Here is a 16,776-nt window from a genome sequence, read left to right on the forward strand (position 1 = left end):
CCAGCTCAGTGCCTGGTCCAGAGCTGGGCAGCAGGGTTTGGTTTCCTGTTTCAGGGGGAGACCGGAGACCGGTATAATCAATACCAACTCTAGTCTGTAAACAATGAGAACATTCCTGTCTTCCCCCCCCCAAAACAAGACTATTTATGTTATACAATTCATTATAAAAAAGCATACTGAAATATCAAGAAGACAGTACACTTTACCCTAAACCCACCATTCCCATAACCATGACTGACAGTCAGCTGTTGGGCCTTGCATCCATTTGCCCTTCATGTGAGCGCGTAGATCCCTGTTCTTTTCAATTACAGTAGCTCCCTTGTGTGGGCACTTACTACATGCCAGGCCATGCCACGTGCTGGCTGGTAGCCGCTTCTGCTGCCTCGGGGTCCCTGTCCATGTTGTCTGTTGCTCCAGCTACACCAACACCATCTGCAGGTCTCTCCTCATTGTGTTAAGTTTTGTCGTAAATGTGGCCGGCTTTCCTGACATCCCAGGGCAGATCCCTTGTTAGTTTCATCACACCCTGTTACTTTTCTTTGATTGCTTGTGCTATTTATTGTCTGGGGTTTTTTTTGTTTAACAGTTGTTCACTAGACTGGCAGCTCTCAGAAGACAGGAACTATTTCTGTTTGCCTGCCACAGAGGTGTTCAATAAATATTATCAAAGACTGCAGATGATCCCGTTTAATCCTCACTACTATGAGGGGACACGATTCCCATTTTAGAGATGGCAAAACTAAGGCTTGGAACAGTTACACTGCCCAAGGCCACACTGCATAAGTGGGCCCATATGTCTGCCTCCACACGGCCTGTGTGCTCATAAGTCTTGAGCAACAGCTGCCTCTCGCTTATAGGGAATATACTTTTCCCTTTAACAATATATTGCAAAAGGCTGTCTGTCAGTAGGTTTACAGTTATCTATGTAATTTTTTTTAAAATATATTTTATTGATTTTTTTACAGAAAGGGAGGAGAGGAATAGAGAGTTAGAAACATTGATGAGAGAGAAACATCAATTCAGCTGCTTCCTGCACACCCCCCAGTGGGGATGTGCCTGCAACCAAGGTACATGCCCTTGACCAGAATCGAACCCAGGACCCTTCAGTCCGCAGGCCGACGCTCTATCTACTGAGCAAACCGGTCAGGGCTATCTATGTCATGTTTAATGGTGCATGGTATTCCATTGTGTGGATGTAATTATTCACCCAGCCCCTTATTAGGCTACCCATTTCCCTAGTTAGACTTCGGGGTGGAAGTCTTTAAACACACACACTTGGGGACTTATTTGAGCACTGGTACTCCATTCCTTAGGATAAACTAGAATTTGCAGTTGTTTATGTAACCAGCTGCAAGATGGAGCGGTGGGTGCTTGAAGGAGTGGGAATCTGTGGGTGGCTGTGCGTCAGAATTCCTGCGAAATTTTGTCAAAATGCTCACGCCGCCCCGCCTCGCGAGGCTCGTGGTGGCCCGGGCACTGGCATTGCTTTAAAGGTCTGCAGGCGGGTGTGTGTGTGTGTGTGTGTGTGTGTGTGTGTGCGCGCGTCTGTGTGTGTGTGTGTCTGTGTCTGTGTGTGCGCGCGGTCTGCAGGCGGGTGTGTGTGTGTGTGTGTGTGTGTGTGTGTGTGTGTCTGTGTGTGCGCGCGCGCGCGCCTCAGGTCTGCAGGCGGGTGTGTGTGTGTGTGTGTGTGTGTGTGTGTGTCTGTGTCTGTGTGTGCGCGCGCGCGCGCCTCGATAACCAGAGGAAGAAGCGCGTGTTCGCGGCAGGTGCGAAGGCCCAGAGGTTTTGGACAATTTACGGTCCACGCCGACCCTCCGTTTCCTTTTTATAAGGGGCGTGGGGGGAACGCGGTTTGAATGGTCGCCGTACTCCTCAGGGGCCCCGGTTTGATTCCATCCGCTCTCCTCGGCGGGCAGGGCCGGGGGGAAAGGAGGGGGCGGCAGCTGGGAAGATGACGTAATGTGCGCACAGCTGGCTGGGGGGAGAGGTCCGACCAGCGGGCCCGAGGGGAGCGTGTTAACCCTTCAATTCCCGGCGGATGGATGGACTAGCTTGCGGAGCAGACCCCACGGAAAAGAGAGCGGCTCCTTTAAACTAGGGGAAGGAGGTTGGGCTGAGGACCCGGAGGCTTCCCTTCGCAGTCCCTACCAGACCGCGAGGGGCGTGGCCTCGCTATGCAAATCGGAGCTGCTGATCGCTGACGCGCCATCACCCCACGCGCCGCTCGCCGCGCCGATTGGCTACGCCGCGCCTGGTCCCATTGACAATAAACAGGGGTGCGCGCGGCCTGGAGGCGGGGCCACGGATGGGGGCGGGGAAAATCCCGCCCCGCCCCTCCTGCGCGGCGCAGACATGGCGGAGGGTGGCACCGGGCGGTGAGGCGGTACCGGGCGGGGGCTGTCGGGTGTCATGGGTGGTGGCGGCGGCACCACCCTCGCGTGTCCCTGAACAGGCCGGCAGGGAGGCCTCTGCGCCGAGCCGGACGATGGACGAGAGCGGCGAGCTGGGCGGTCTGGAGACCATGGAGACGCTCACGGAGCTGGGCGACGAGCTGACCCTGGGGGATATCGACGGTGAGTGGTGGGTGGGGGACTGGGGTGCGGGGGCGTGCGGGGAGGAAGGGGTTACGGCGGCGCGCGCGGGTGCGCTTGCGCCCCCCGCCCGGAGTCCCGGCTCGCGCGGGAAGGGCCGGCGCGCGCGGCCGCCCCGAGGTGTCCCAGGCTTTCCGGGCGCTGCGGGTTTGAACCCGAGCCCGGCCGCTCCGTTCGGACAGGCCGTGGGGTCTGCTCCGGGCGTCGCGCGGCCTTTCGCGTAGCGAGGGTCGTGAGGCCGGGAGCGCGACCGCGGCCTGAGGAGAGCGCGCGGCCGCCGCCTCCCTCGCGCGCCGACACGCGCCGCCCCAGGCCCCCTCGCCCGCCGCGCCGCGTTGCACCTGTCACTCCTCGCCCCGCCGCGGGGGCGGCTTTGGATTCCCGGGCCGGGCCCTCGGCTCGGCGCCCCCAGCCCTGGCTTCTGAGCTGGACCCGCGAGGGGTCCCCGGAACTCGGGAAGCCGTGGGCAGCGGGCGGCTGCCAGAGCGAGTTGCTGATGAGACGGGCGGCGGCGGCGGGTATGGGAGCATCTCTGCGGAATGAAGACGCGGGCTCTCCTGCTGTCGCGCTGCACAGGGAGTTGAGCGGCAGGAATTTTGAGTTGTGGCCCCGCGGGCACAGGCAGGGGAGCGGGTGGCCTTCGGTCCAGCAGCCTTAACCGTGGGAGAGCTGGCGGGGGCCCGGGGATCCTCTCTTTCGATGCTCTCATGTTGTTACTACGGGAACCTAAAGTTTGGGAAGAATCAGCGACCTGCCCAAGGTCACCCAGCTGTTTACAGGGCCCAGTGCCTGGCCAGTGTTGCTGTCTCTGCATCAGGCTTCCACCTGACCCTTGAGGGTGAGAAGTCCAATGAATAGGTTAGTAATTGTGACTCTCAACAGTTGGACTGTTCTGATGTTCTAGGCTCCAAATACTTTATGTTGTTTCACTTACTCCTCACTGCAGTCCTACAAGATAGAGATTCTTATTCCTCCTATTCTTCGGAAAACTGAGTCCAGGAGTTGTTAACGTGGCTAAGATCAAACCTTAAATGCTCCAGAACATTCTCTCAAACAGTAACTCAGGTGCACTGTGCTCCTGACTTTCCTGTCCAGGATCTCAGTGCAGCCTTGCAGGCAGGAATGATGGTTCCATCCCCATTGTACAGATGAAGAAACCGAGGTAGCAGAAGATCATCTCCAAGGGGAAGAGATCATTGGCAGCAGCTAATTGGAAAGGATCAGTTTCCCATTTTGCTTCTATAACATTTTACCCTTGGCCTGTCCTTGCTTTCCCTTTTTGGTCATCTGGGCAGCCTGGTAAGACCTTTAATTGAATCACCAAGTCTAACCACAGTCTTTTCTACCAAGTGCTCCTAAAACAGAGATGGATTAACAAATGGGGGAGGCCAGTATTTGAAACTTGACACGGGCAGCTAACATGTGTTGAGCACTTCCATGCCAGGTATTCTGTTAAATACCATAAACATTAATGTTCTCAATCCTTAACAGGTCGAGACTACCATTACACTACTCTCATCCCCTCTCATGGAGCCTGAAATATAGCCCAAGGCATTTTATTAATTTACCCAAGGCCACGCAGCGTGCAAAAAGTATGCCTGAAGCTGCCTACCAGGGGGCTCACACATAGAAATTTATGTCCATTTTGCATTCCCATTCCATAATCGATCCCTATTTGTCTTAATCTATAATGTGTTAAATTACCTAGTGGTTAAGTATTAACTTTATCTCTGTAGATTTCTGAGTAAATTGGACATTCTGGAAGCTACCACAGCGGTTCAGTGGTTTCATAGGTCTCCATTCCAGATTTGGGGGAAAGTGGCTCCCTGTCTTTAATTGGTCAACAAGTATTAAAATGCCTGCTGTGGTTTTTGAGCTGTTAGGGAACATGAAAGATAGGAAAGACAATTTTATGGCCTCATGGAACCGGAGATGAATTAACAATAAAACTGCAGTGCTGAGTATAGAACAGCTCACGGTTGCACAGAGCAGTAAGTGGAAGTTAGCATTGCGGAGCTTGAAGGCTGGCTTACCAGGAAAACTACACCGAGGAAGTGGCCCTTCACCTGGGCCTTGGAGGACAAGATGGGTTGGGCAGGCTGAAGGCCAGTGGTCTTCGAGTACAGACATCCCTGAACGTACCCCAGTTCCACCTCCAGAACCTCAGCACTACCTTGTAGGGCAAGAGCCTTTGTTTTGTTCACGCTGTATTTGCTCCCAGAACTAAATATTTGTGGAATGCCTGAATGAATTCAGGACCTTGGACTGGGCAGGATTCTAAGTTGTACCAGACACAATCCTTGAGGTTGAGTTAAATCGGGAGCCAATCAGATGAGGAGGAAGAGACTGGGTGTAGATACATATACTGTTGTATGTGTGTGGTGGGGGAGAGGGGATGCTTGCAACCTTGAGAGCTCATACCTGCTCTAGGAAAGGCAGGCAGGTGAGCAGAATCCTTTGGCATTGTCGGCCCTGCTACAGTCCACAAGCGTATGGGCCCAAGGAGGCCATATCCATTCAGTCATTAAGCACATCTCTTGGGTGGCTTCGAAGTACTCCTATGATGGACAAAGTGCAGAGGATAGCTGACTAACTTTGAACAAGACATTCAAAGTCTCTTCTCTTTCCAGAAACTTTAGTTCTTGAAGGAGGAAACAAACTGAACAAATAAAATAAATGACACTGTTGTGTCATGGCTCTATGAAAATAAAACGGGTCCATCTTATAGAGAGTGACTGGTAACCAAATTTGGACTGAATAGGCAAGTGAGGAGTCTCAGAAGAGAGAGCAGCATCTTAAGAGATGCCCAAGGCTGGATTTTTGTGTGTAGTACCCAGATTTTTAAACATTGGCCCAACGAAGCATGTGTGTTAGTTGATCTCCAGGGCCTTGTCCTACTGCTGAATGCTCTGTGGTCACAGGCCAACCAGGCCTCTTATGCTAGGGTGTCTACAGCACTACCTTTGTGGTAGGTGTGTCTATTGAGACAGGGCCTCAGGCTTCATGATAAGCCAGGTCTTCTGGAAAGACAGAGGCAGGACCGTCTTCCCCTGGGATAAGGAAAGGCACAGTTGTAAAGGTTTTATTTTGCTTGACCCAAAAGGATGGGTGGCGGAAGCAGCATGATAAAAATGTGAAAGGAGAATGATAAAATCAACGATTACGAGTAATTTATTGGAATATATGGTATGTATAAGGAAATAGTAGAAGGTATGTTCTGAAAGGTGAGTTGGAGCCAGATTGTGGGGAGCCTTCATACCAGACATAGATGGTTTGTGGAGTGTAGGGAGGGTTTTCAAGTGGGGTGATGACACATTAATCATGGATTTTAAGGAAATTCAACTGTGGTGATGGGCAAGGAAGATTGGAATCAGGGAAGTCAATTAGGAGGGAACTGCAGCCATCGAGGTGTGAGGTAATACTAAGAGGGTGATGGGACATGGATAAGAAGTGGCTATTTTCCAAGTTGCTAGATGTGATGGGACGTGCCCTCAGAAGGCGTGGCCCTGAAGACAGAGCAGAGGTGGAATTCTAAGATCCCCAACAAGGCTTTGACCCGGGCATTGGGAGAGTTCAGAAGCCAGTAGGAAGAGCTGGTTCGAGGAGATGAAAATTTGTCTTAAATGGGCTGAAGTTAAGATTCATGGGGATCATCCACTAGGACAGTGGTCGGCAAACTCATTAGTCCACAGAGCCAAATATCAACAGCACAACGATTGACATTTCTTTTGAGAGCCCAATTTTTTAAACTTAAACTATATAGGTAGGTACATTGTTATTAACTTAATTAGGGAACTCCTAAGGCTTAGGAAGAGCCACACTCAAAGGGCCAAAGAGCCGCATGTGGCTCTCGAGCCGCATTTTGCCTAGGAGATGGGAGGCAGATATCAGGAGAAGGTCAAACCTGGGGATGGGGATGGAGGAGTAGTGAGTTGAGGATAGAAGTGGGAGGAGATGGAACCGGGTGTCAGATCAGGTGAGGGGAGTGTCATACTGATGGGAGGTGAGCCTTTTGAAGACTGGTTCATGAGTGATGGAGACAGGGCTGTGGAGGACAGCAAGGATGACCGGCCATGAAAGGGGTTGGGGATCTGGCATCAGGAGGTTGACCGCTGACAGCAGTCGGATAAGTGAGTCTAAGGCTGAATAAACCAGAAGGGCATCAGGAGTGAGTAGAGGCAGCTGTTCTCTTCAGAGAAGGTTAAAGAAACTTCAGCGACCTAATCTACTTACATTAAACACTCGATTTTGTGGACCTTGAGTTAATGGACTTCAGATTTAAAGGACAGAATTTCCGGTCCGTATGTCATATGTGAAAATTAACACCCTGTCACCCAGCTGGAGTGGCTCAGTGGTTGAGTGTTGACCCATGAACTAGGAGGTTTCACAGTTAGATTCCTCGTCATGGCACATGCCTGGGTTGTGGGCTTGATCCCCAGTGTGGGATGTACAGAAGGCAGCCAATCAATGATTTTCTCTCATCATTAATGTTTCTATCCCTCTCTCACTCTCCCTTCCTCTCTCTCTCAAATCAATTAAAAAAATTTTTTTTTAATTAACACCCTGTTAATTTTAAAATGCTTTTAACCAAGATTTATTTATAATTACATTAACAGGTTATTTTTTGTTATTAATTCACTATTATTTTTAACAAATTTTAGCGAATAGGCCATATGTTAGAAAAAACACTGTAGTAATTTCGCCAAAATAAATAAATATTACATACTAGAGGCCCGGTGCATGAAATTCGTGCATGGGGATGGTTCCTAGGCCTGGCCAGTGATTGAAGTGCGAGCATCTGGCATGGAAGGACAGGTCCCAGCTGACCTCTGGGCCCTGGGCAGCACCTGGGCCCCTGAGCCCCTGGGCCTCCGGGCCCCCCTCCACTTGCGTCATGGTGCCCAAGTCCCCACACAGAGATGCATGGTGAGCGCAGCCGGATGCCCCGGGCAGGGGTGCAACATGGGCCTCTGGGTTGCCCAGCAGCACCACACAGAAGGCACTCTCCCGGCTGGCCTCGCAGACTGGCTCCTGTGTGAACCCACGGGGAGCCCGACCGGCCCCTACAGTCCTGGCAGCTGCGGCCTGGCTCACCCGGAAGAGGCCATGCGGGTGCAGGGCGGGCTATGGCATGATGGTGGGGCAGGTGAGCGGGCAGCACCAGGCCAAGGCAGATGCGATTGGTCTGGCGCTGCCTGCTCACCTGATCCACCATCTCACCATGGTCCCGCTCGCTCTCATTGGGGCCCATCGGGCTGGCAGCACTTCCACCACTGCCCGCTGCAAGTGCCTTGTTGCCCCCTATGCCCACCATGTTCCACGCCGCCCCCTGGTGGTCAGTGCACATCATAGTGAGTGGTCGAACTCCTGGTCGAGGGGACAATTTGCATATTAGGCTTTTATTATATATGATGATTAGCAACTATAGTCTACATATTTAAATCCAAGAGTCACTGCTCCTAAACAATGTTCAGCAAATGATTATTAGGTGATCACACCACATTACGCTGGGTGATTTGTTCCATTGTTGTGTGACGTGACTTTCTGCTGCAGTTTTAATGCGTAATGTCGCTACGTCATGTGCATTTGTTTACTCACAGTGATTGGTGAATGCAGGCATTTACTAGACCTACTCAGTATGAGTTTAAAATTACAGTAATGCATACAGAAAACTTTTCTGTGAAATTAAGCTTTTCATACATATTTAATTTTAATTACACAAATGTATCTACTTAAGTAAAGACAGGTAAACTATTTTGTCAATTTTTTAACATACACATTTGGAAAAATCTACTTAATTATATAACAGAATTTTGGCTTTAATGGATACCTCCTCGCCTGAATTAGTCTATTATATCGAGATTTTACTGGATTTGCCTGCTCTGGACATTTCATACAAATGGAATCATGACAATATGTGGCAAAATGTTGTTCGGGTCTATTCGTGTTGCTAGTGTTCCTTTGTATGGATACACCACGTTTTGTTTATCATCCATCAGTTGATGTACATTTAGGTTGTCTCCACCTTTTGGCTATTATAAATGAAGCTGTTACAGACATTTGCGTACATGTTTTTGTGTAGATGTGTTTTCATTTCTCTTGGGTAGATCCTCTACATTTATTGTTGCTGTTTGTATTTTCCTAGGGCTTTATAATGGCCTGATTTATTCACTTGATTACCTCCCATGTTCCCATAACTAATTCAACCCTGAATCTTAGGACAGAAACTCTCAGTATGGTAGGCAATTCCTTTGATTCCCCTTGTTGATCTCTTTCCTGGAGCCCTCCCTCTTTTACCCCATCTGATGATGGTTGTCCAGGTCTGCTGTCCTGCACTTACCCTAACCCCCCTTAGCATTCCCCGGGGACGACGCTGAAGCCCCTGTTCCCTAGTTCTTGTGTTTTCACTCCCCTGTTTTTTGATGGAACATATCCTCCAGTAGCTTCCTGAGCAAGAGTACATTGGAGATAAATCTTGGGGGACCTTGCCTATCTAAAAAATAACTTTATTCTACCCTCACTCCAATCTGATTGTTTGGCTGAGTTTAGAATTTTAAGGTTAAACATAATTTTATATCAGAATTTTGAAGGCACTGCCTAATTGTCTTCTAGCTTCTAGTAGTCAAGAAATCTGATACCATTTGATTCCTGATCCTTTATGTGTGACCTGTTTTCTCCTCTGGAAGCTTGTAGAATCTTGTCTTGTTCTGAAGTCCACGATGAGGTACGCTGATGTGACTGAGCTGTCAATCACTGTCCCTACTTGATGGGCTCTGGAGGGCTCACTGTATCAGATACTTGCATTCATGCCGTCCTGCTGGTAGCACACCCAGCACCCCAGCCTGCGAGGAACTTCCAGTCCCTGAGCCTTCTGGTGGCACTGTCTGGGTCCCTGCTGGCTTCTCCCTGCAGTCACTACCCTCTTTGGCAGAGTCCCCAGACAGTACCTGGCACTGAGACACTCTATAAAGGGATGTCTAAGGAAAAGGAAGCATTTGAAGTGCAGGGTGTTGGGTGGGTCCCAGCCTGAGTGCCCGCATCACTGGGAAGGTTGGATTGGCTAACCCAGTGAGCCAGGGGTGAGAGTTGGGGAGGGTGTGGCTGGCATACCCCTGGGAGGCGGAGGTGAGGAGCAGGGTTAGAAACTGACTTCCCCTTTTTCCAGTGAGTCATCATTTGGAAAAACTCAGTGAGGTGAAGCACAGATCTGCTTTTTAGCCTTTTTCAAGACATCAGCTTTGTTTTGACACTTGAATATATCTCACTGTTGCTAATGTTTGTTTAGGTTGAAAGAGCTGCTGTTACAGCTTATTTATTTGCCACCCATTTTTAGCTCCTGATCTCATCCAGTCCCTTTTCTGGGATTGCTCAGACCACCGAACCAGTTTCTTCTCCTTCCTGGGTCGGCCTGGCCTCGCCCTTGGCAAACATTCTTCACGTTCACACCCAGGCCTTTGGCCTAATGTTCTTCAGTGCTGCTGCCTCTCGCTGAAAAGGCTTTTGTTGTTCTCATACTCGGTTCACGTCTTCACGTTTAAAAAATAGACACTTTTTTTTTTTTTTTTTTTTGGCTAATCCTCATCCGAGGATATTTTTCCATTGATCTTTTAGAGAGTGGAAAAGAGAGGGAAAGTCAGAGAGAAACATCGATGTGAGAGAAACACACCGATCGGTTGCCTCCCGCACAAGCCCTGACCAGGGCCTGGGCCAGGGAGGAACCTGCAACCAAGGTTCGTGCCCTTGACCGGAATCAACCGAGAACCCTTTGCTCCACAGGCCGACGCTCTATCCACTGAGCAAAACTGGCTAGGGCTAAAAAATATATACATTTTTACTTCTCAACTAGATCTTTTCTCTCCTCAATTTTGTAATTAAATATAAAGAGGTTCTTAAGCAACTTGATTCAAATAGCACTGAATATCAAATTGTATCCTTCTGGATTCTGTCTGACCTTTGTGAATGTGCACACAAATTGTTACAGTTTCACTTACAGGTTGCTACATGTTGAAACAGTTGAGGTATAATAGCCATATAATCTTACATGATCCATGTGAAAGGCAAAAGCTTGCATATCCATGTCTCTGTGGGACACTTGTATCATTTGGAGTTTTTCATCAGCATAAGGACTGTTGCTCTGAACACGCATGACCAAGTCACCTTGGAGTTGGTTCATCGGTGTGTGTTTCCCAAAGAGGACTCTTCAAGCCAAGAGCTGGGTTACAGCTCTTTCACACTGCAGCTGTTCTCTTTCATTTTTAATGCCCTTTCAGTGCTATAAATTACAGTGTTAAGTTATGACTTGGAAAATATTTAAAATTTTTTATAAAGGTAATACATTCATGTAGCAAAATAAAAAACATTAGAAGGTACTGGGGAGTCTTGCTACCAGCCCTATCCACCATCTGTTTAGGGCCCACAGCCCTCACCTCCTCACAAGGAATTAATTTTTTATTTTACCTCCTTCAGAACTTAATGCAAATACAAGTAAATAACGAGTATGGATTTTCAGGTTTTGCTCCTGCCCTTTTACACAAATAGGTAGCATTCTCTAAGCTTTGTTCTCCTGTACCTTGCCCCCTTTTTCACATAAGACTATATCTTAGAGATCTTTCCAGTTCTTTTCACTGCTCCATGGTTTTCCATCAGTCCCTTTATGGTCGACTTTTGAGGGTGTTTCCAAAAACAATGCAGTGGCGAATAGCTTTGTAAATTCATCATTTGGCACGTGCAGGTGTAAGTGCAGGATAAGTGGCGGGCAGTGGGATTGCTGCATGCGTGTATTTGATAATGAATGTGGGACCACTTCATCTGCATCCTCTGTAGGCATACCGTCCTTTATCCTGAGGTGCATCCGTGTTCTCTAGGTCAGTGGTTCTCAACCTTCTGGCCCTTTAAATACAGTTCCTCATGTTGTGACCCAACCATAAAATTATTTCGTTGCTACTTCATAACTGTAATGTTGCTACTGTTATGAATCGTCATGTAAATATCTGATATGCAGGATGGTCTTAGGCGACCCCTGTGAAAGGGTCGTTCAACCGCCAAAGGGGTCGCGACCCATAGGTTGAGAACCGCTGCTCTAGGTGAATGAGACTCATCTTTCCTTAGTTATTGACTGACTTGTCTGCAGTCACCTCTTCTTTTCCATCCTTCATCAGGTTTTGAAATCACAGTGTAGGCAGCACCCACCATGTGCCCAGCACCATGTCTGGTCAGACCCACAGTTCAGATCCCCCCCCCCCCCCCAGAGGCCTGTTTTGTGCTGGGCTCTGCAGGGCAAGGCCCCTGCCCTCACGCTGTGTGTGTGGCCCTTCACCTACATGGTCTCCTGTGTTTTGCTTTTAATCCTTTCTCCAGTTGAACGGTACGCTGCGGATGAAGAAACTGAGCCCAGGTCACACAACTACCTGTCCGACTCCAAAACACACATACTTTCCCTCCCCCCGTGCCACAGCCCTGCCTGGTATAAGCGAGCTTCTACATTGTAAACACCAGGCGGTGTGGTGGGTTGAGGCTAGAGAGGCTTGGGAGGGTCTGCTCCATGTGGCCACTTCCCCTGCGCCCCGTAGCACTGCCCTGAGCCTCAGCTTCCGCCGTAAGGTGGGGCTGGGCCTGTCCACATCGCGGGTGCTGCGAGACTCCAGTGAGCGAAAACGGAAGGAAGAGGGCAGGAGCTCACCTCCGGCTGTATCTGAGAAGGAATGAGGAACTTCAGTTTGCAGGTTACTCTTTAGGACCAAGGAGCCTTTTTCTAGAATACAGTTTTGGGGTGTTTATTTTTCCCTTTGAAAGGGCTTTTGTAGGCGTGGGTGAGATACAAAGGAGCAGTCACAAAGTGCAGGGTACATGTGTTCCGTTTCTGGACCACAAGATTCAAGGGTTAAGCTTTGTTGACACGATGGAATTTTTTAAAGAGTAGCAAGGTTTTAGCAAGGTCCCAGAGACTGGGACTCAAGGTAAGGTTCCCTGGGAACCTCTGTTTAGAAACGAATCTTAAGCCATTGAAGGGCTGGCGAACGAAAACAGAGCTCTTCCTACACCTCGTAGGCCTTTGGAATGGCTGATGAGGATGGTCTAGATGTCTAATATCTAGCTCCCGCGTCTGGCCCTGTGGAACTGGTCTGTTGGGTTGGGGCTGGTTGGAGCAGTGATGAAATTCCGGCTGCAGGACCACATGTGGAACTGCCTGTTAAAGTGGCGTCTGCTCCGCTCAGGCGCTCGCCACCCACAGCAACAGGGAAGTCCTGCTTCTTCCTAAGTGTGGACAGTGCAGTGAGGCCGCGAGTCCTGATACTCTTGTCTTCCTCACAGGGCTGTGAGGCAGATGCTCGATTTTTATCCCCATTTTGCAGATGAGACACTGAGACAGATAAAATGATTGGCCTGAGGTTTCCAATGCTAATGTGGCATCAGGAGTTGAACTTGGGCATTCTGACATGGGATCCCCTACTCATTCCTGCCCACCTAGGAGCCCCTGGTCTGGTCAGAAGTTGTTTTAAAATTTTTAAATTTAATTTAAAAAGTTAACCCAGTTCAGCTTGAATGCATATCCACTGTATCCCCAGCACAGCGCTAGACTCTCTGGGGTATAGACATGAATGAAACAGTTCTGCCTTTCATGATACAAAGCAAAGTACAACAGGCCATAACAGAGGTACAAGCTTCAAGGTTTGTAGCACAAGGAAGGGAATTAGGAAAAAATTCACAGGGACTTTGGCATTGAGCTGAGTTGTGATGGGTGAGTGAACAGAATTTTCTAAATGAGAAGGGGTAAGATATTCATTTTGACAGAATTGGACCAAAATTTGGAATAATTTGGCATGTTCTGGGATATGTGATTCATTGTGGCCAGAGTACAGTATAGGGCAGAAGCTTTCAAACTTTAAGTGCCTAAGAACCCATCAGGGTACCCCCCAAAGCTCTGGATCTGGAAGGTCTGGGAGTATCTGGAGAGGCTCCCAACTAGTGGGAGGCAGGATCAGAGAAGGCTTTTTGTGGAGGAGGACCTCATAGCTGAGGTCTGACGGGTAAAGGAGGTAGGAGAGCGGAGCCGTGTTCCAGGACGTGCGAACAGCCCTTTCAAAAGGACTGGCCCAGCCGGGCTCAGGGAGTGGGTGGGGCGACTTGCCGTCTGCACCTTGCAGGACATTTCCCGGTGCTGTGGGTTCTCAGACTTTCCTTTGCCTGCAATACCCCCCTCTCCTTCTGACTCCCAAGACTCTCTTCATCCTTCTCGGCTCAGCTTCCACTGCCCGCAAGATTGACGAGTCCTTTCTCTACCCCCTGGCAGCCCTTTGGGGGAGGCACTTGTCGGTGCCTGTCCTTTTCACAAGTCCACACAGTTGGTTGGGTTTGTCTGTGTTTTCTGAAATTGGGAGGTGGGAAGGAAGCTAACACTTTGGAGCCCTTGTTCTGTGCTGGGTCTCCTCAGAACCCTCCAGCTCCCAGCCGTCGAACCCAGGGCTGGGTGGATGTTTGCAGCATGATTTAATAACCTGCATTGCAAGTGTTATTTCTCTCCTTAGTCTTAGGGAGGTTTGGGGTGTGGTCATGGATGGAAGGATGGGATGGTGAGTTGCTGAGAAACTGTCCCTAGGAAATCAGTTCCAGGCTTAAGCCTGACCGCTGACTTGATTACCTGGTTCCCCCGGCATTGTGAAACGCGAGGTCTTAAGGAATGGGGTTGTGCAGGATGGGTTCCTTGAAGTCTTACTTGCTACTCTTGCTCAACTTCCAGTCTCTTGTTCTGGGAGATTAGAGAGAACAGTACAGTGAGGGGTGGGAGCAGGTAAAGAGCCAGGAAATACTGGAAGGAAGAGCTGGGATGACGTTCCTTCTGTGGACGAAAGGGGCCACATGCTAACCTGGCGAGCTCAGGGGAGGCCTGCATGGCGGGCTTGCAAACTCAGAGACCTAAAGTCACCACAAAGGATGGTCTGAAATTACACTTTAACTAAAGCAGTGATGGTGGGTGGTTACATCCTAGGCCGGTATCTTCACTGACAAGGTCAACCTTGACCTTAACTGAGCCTGTCTGTCTTTTTACATCTATGATAACATACCCTTGAAATGTCTGGGTAACTTGTTAACTTTCCCTTTTGCCAGGCCCCTTAGGCTCCTTCATTGTTACTGTTATCATGTTAATTGTTGATTGTGGACTATCCTGCACCCACCTAAGTATGTGTCTATCATTTTACTTTTTATCCAATCCCGGGGGTCTCCCCTCTCCCCCTGCTTTGCTTTCTCCCGCCTCTCTAATCTATCACCAATGGATTTCATGTAACCCACCTACGTCCCCTCTTTTGATTGCAATGTGTAAAAATAGATGAAAACCAGCCGTTCTCTGGAGCACTATCCCTTATCTGTTGAGATTCTGCTTCCTGGCAATTGTTGACAGTTTGACTCAAATGAATTCACAAAAATTCTTTACAGGTTTCAGTGTTTTTACGTTAACACTTCTCTTCCTGAGCTTGGGGTGTTTGTGTTCATTCGTGAACGAGGCACTTAACTAAGCATCTGCCCCATGCCAGGCTCCATTTAATAATATCCATGCAATAGTAGAGCCAAAGCCTCTGTCCAGTGTGGTGGGTAAGAGTGTGACTAAATCCCAGTGCCATCCCTGCTGACTGGATGACGCTGGACAAGTTACATGGTGCTTTTCTATGAAGTGGAAATGATAGTAGCATCCATCTCAGTGTTGCGAAGGTTTAATGCGGAGTCTATGCAAAACGCTGAGCATAAGGCAGGCCTTCAGTGATTCTCTCTCATCATTGATGTTTCTCTCTCTCTATCCCTCTTCCTCTCTCTGAAATAAACAGACAAAAAATCATTTGCCCTAGCCGGTTTGGCTCAGTGGATAGAGCCTGAGCCTAGGACTGAAGGATCCCAGGTTTGATTCTGGTCAAGGGCACATACCTCGGTTGCAGGCTTGATCTCTGGCCCCAGTCAGGGTGTGTGCGGAAGGCAACCAATCTATGTGTCTCTCTCCCATGGATGTTTCTGTCTGTGTCTCTCCCTCTCCCTTCTACTCTTTATAAATCAATGGAAAGATATTCTTGGGTGAGGATTAAAAAATAAATATATATTTATAAAACTTGCTGTATGTAATGTAGCAAAATTAAATTTTTGAAATGTTAAAAACATACTCGGACTAATATTTTAAAGGTTTATTAACTTTATAAACAAGAAAAACAAGCAGTATGATAAAGTTTGATCTAAGGAAAATGCAAAAAAACTTTTATTTACGGACTAGGAAAAGAATAAGATTGCAAATTTAGATGTAAAACTGGTTAATGTCCTACAGGCCGATAGAAACAAAGCCTTCAAGGTTATCTTTTTTTTGCCAGAAAAGTCATGTCCAGTTTATGAGTTGAAAGGTAAATATCTAACTTTACAGAATGTGGACCTAATCAGTAGTATATAGAAAGTTAAACAAGTTTATGTTTCCATAGAGCATCAGGTGACTTTTTGGTGGGCAAGTTAGACATGCCTACCTCTAGTATGACTTTAAAGAGTCTCTCTCTCTCTCTCTCTCTCTCTCTCTCTCTCTCTCTCTCTCTCTCTCTGCTTTATTTTCAAGTTTTAGATAATTTTTCTTAACAAGTCGCAGTTGGGTTTAAGAGCAGCTGAAAGATAGCTGGATCTGAAGTGGAAGAGAGTCCTTGGTGAAAGTAATTGTTAGTGTTTGTTAAATGGAATTGTGAAACTCAGACAGGAAGAAGATGGTAGAAGCAGAAAAGGCGAGGCACGGTGATTACATTCAGGTGCGGAAAAGGGAGTGGGTGTTTTTCCAGGATGGATGATGAGATGGGTGAGTGGGAAGTGAAGTCCCTTGGAGCCGGAGGGAGCAATTGGTGGGAAGCTTTGTTTCAGAAATGTGATTTGGTCTGAAAGCCTGTTGGACCAGCAGGATATTAAAGAGGATGATGGTCACTGGGTAGGAGGCTGCCGTTGAGACCAGGCAGAGTATGGAAGGAGCAGAGATAACTCTGACACCAGGGAAGGAGACCTGCCAGAATTCCAAAGCGAACTTACTGCGGAGGAAAGAAGAAAGAGCAATTGAGGGTGGTGCTGAAGATCACTCTCCTGGTTAAAACTCAGAGCTGGCTCAGGTGTCCTGCTGTGTTGGACCAGAGAAGCTAGGACTGGCCAGCAGAGCGGGAGCCCTCTGAGGCAGGCCCTGAGA

General features: G+C 48.6%; 1 protein-coding gene across 2 annotated transcripts in view; it reads left to right on the plus strand.

The window, feature by feature from the left end:
- The first annotated feature begins 2,344 nt into the window (after positions 1–2,344).
- Positions 2,345–16,776, plus strand: part of SREBF2 (sterol regulatory element binding transcription factor 2) — a 49,364-nt gene continuing 34,932 nt past the window's right edge. The window contains exon 1 of one of the 2 annotated variants that reach the window (XM_081083240.1): positions 2,345–2,573. In XM_081083240.1, the coding sequence (XP_080939366.1) occupies positions 2,486–2,573 (88 nt within the window). In that variant the 5' untranslated portion in view covers positions 2,345–2,485. The remainder of the gene's footprint in view (positions 2,574–16,776) is intronic. The other variant, XM_081083239.1, reaches the window with a different exon arrangement.

The sequence above is a fragment of the Myotis nattereri genome (genome assembly GCF_964212035.1).
Source record: "Myotis nattereri genome assembly, chromosome: 2".
In the NCBI taxonomy this organism is placed as follows: Eukaryota; Metazoa; Chordata; class Mammalia; order Chiroptera; family Vespertilionidae; genus Myotis; species Myotis nattereri.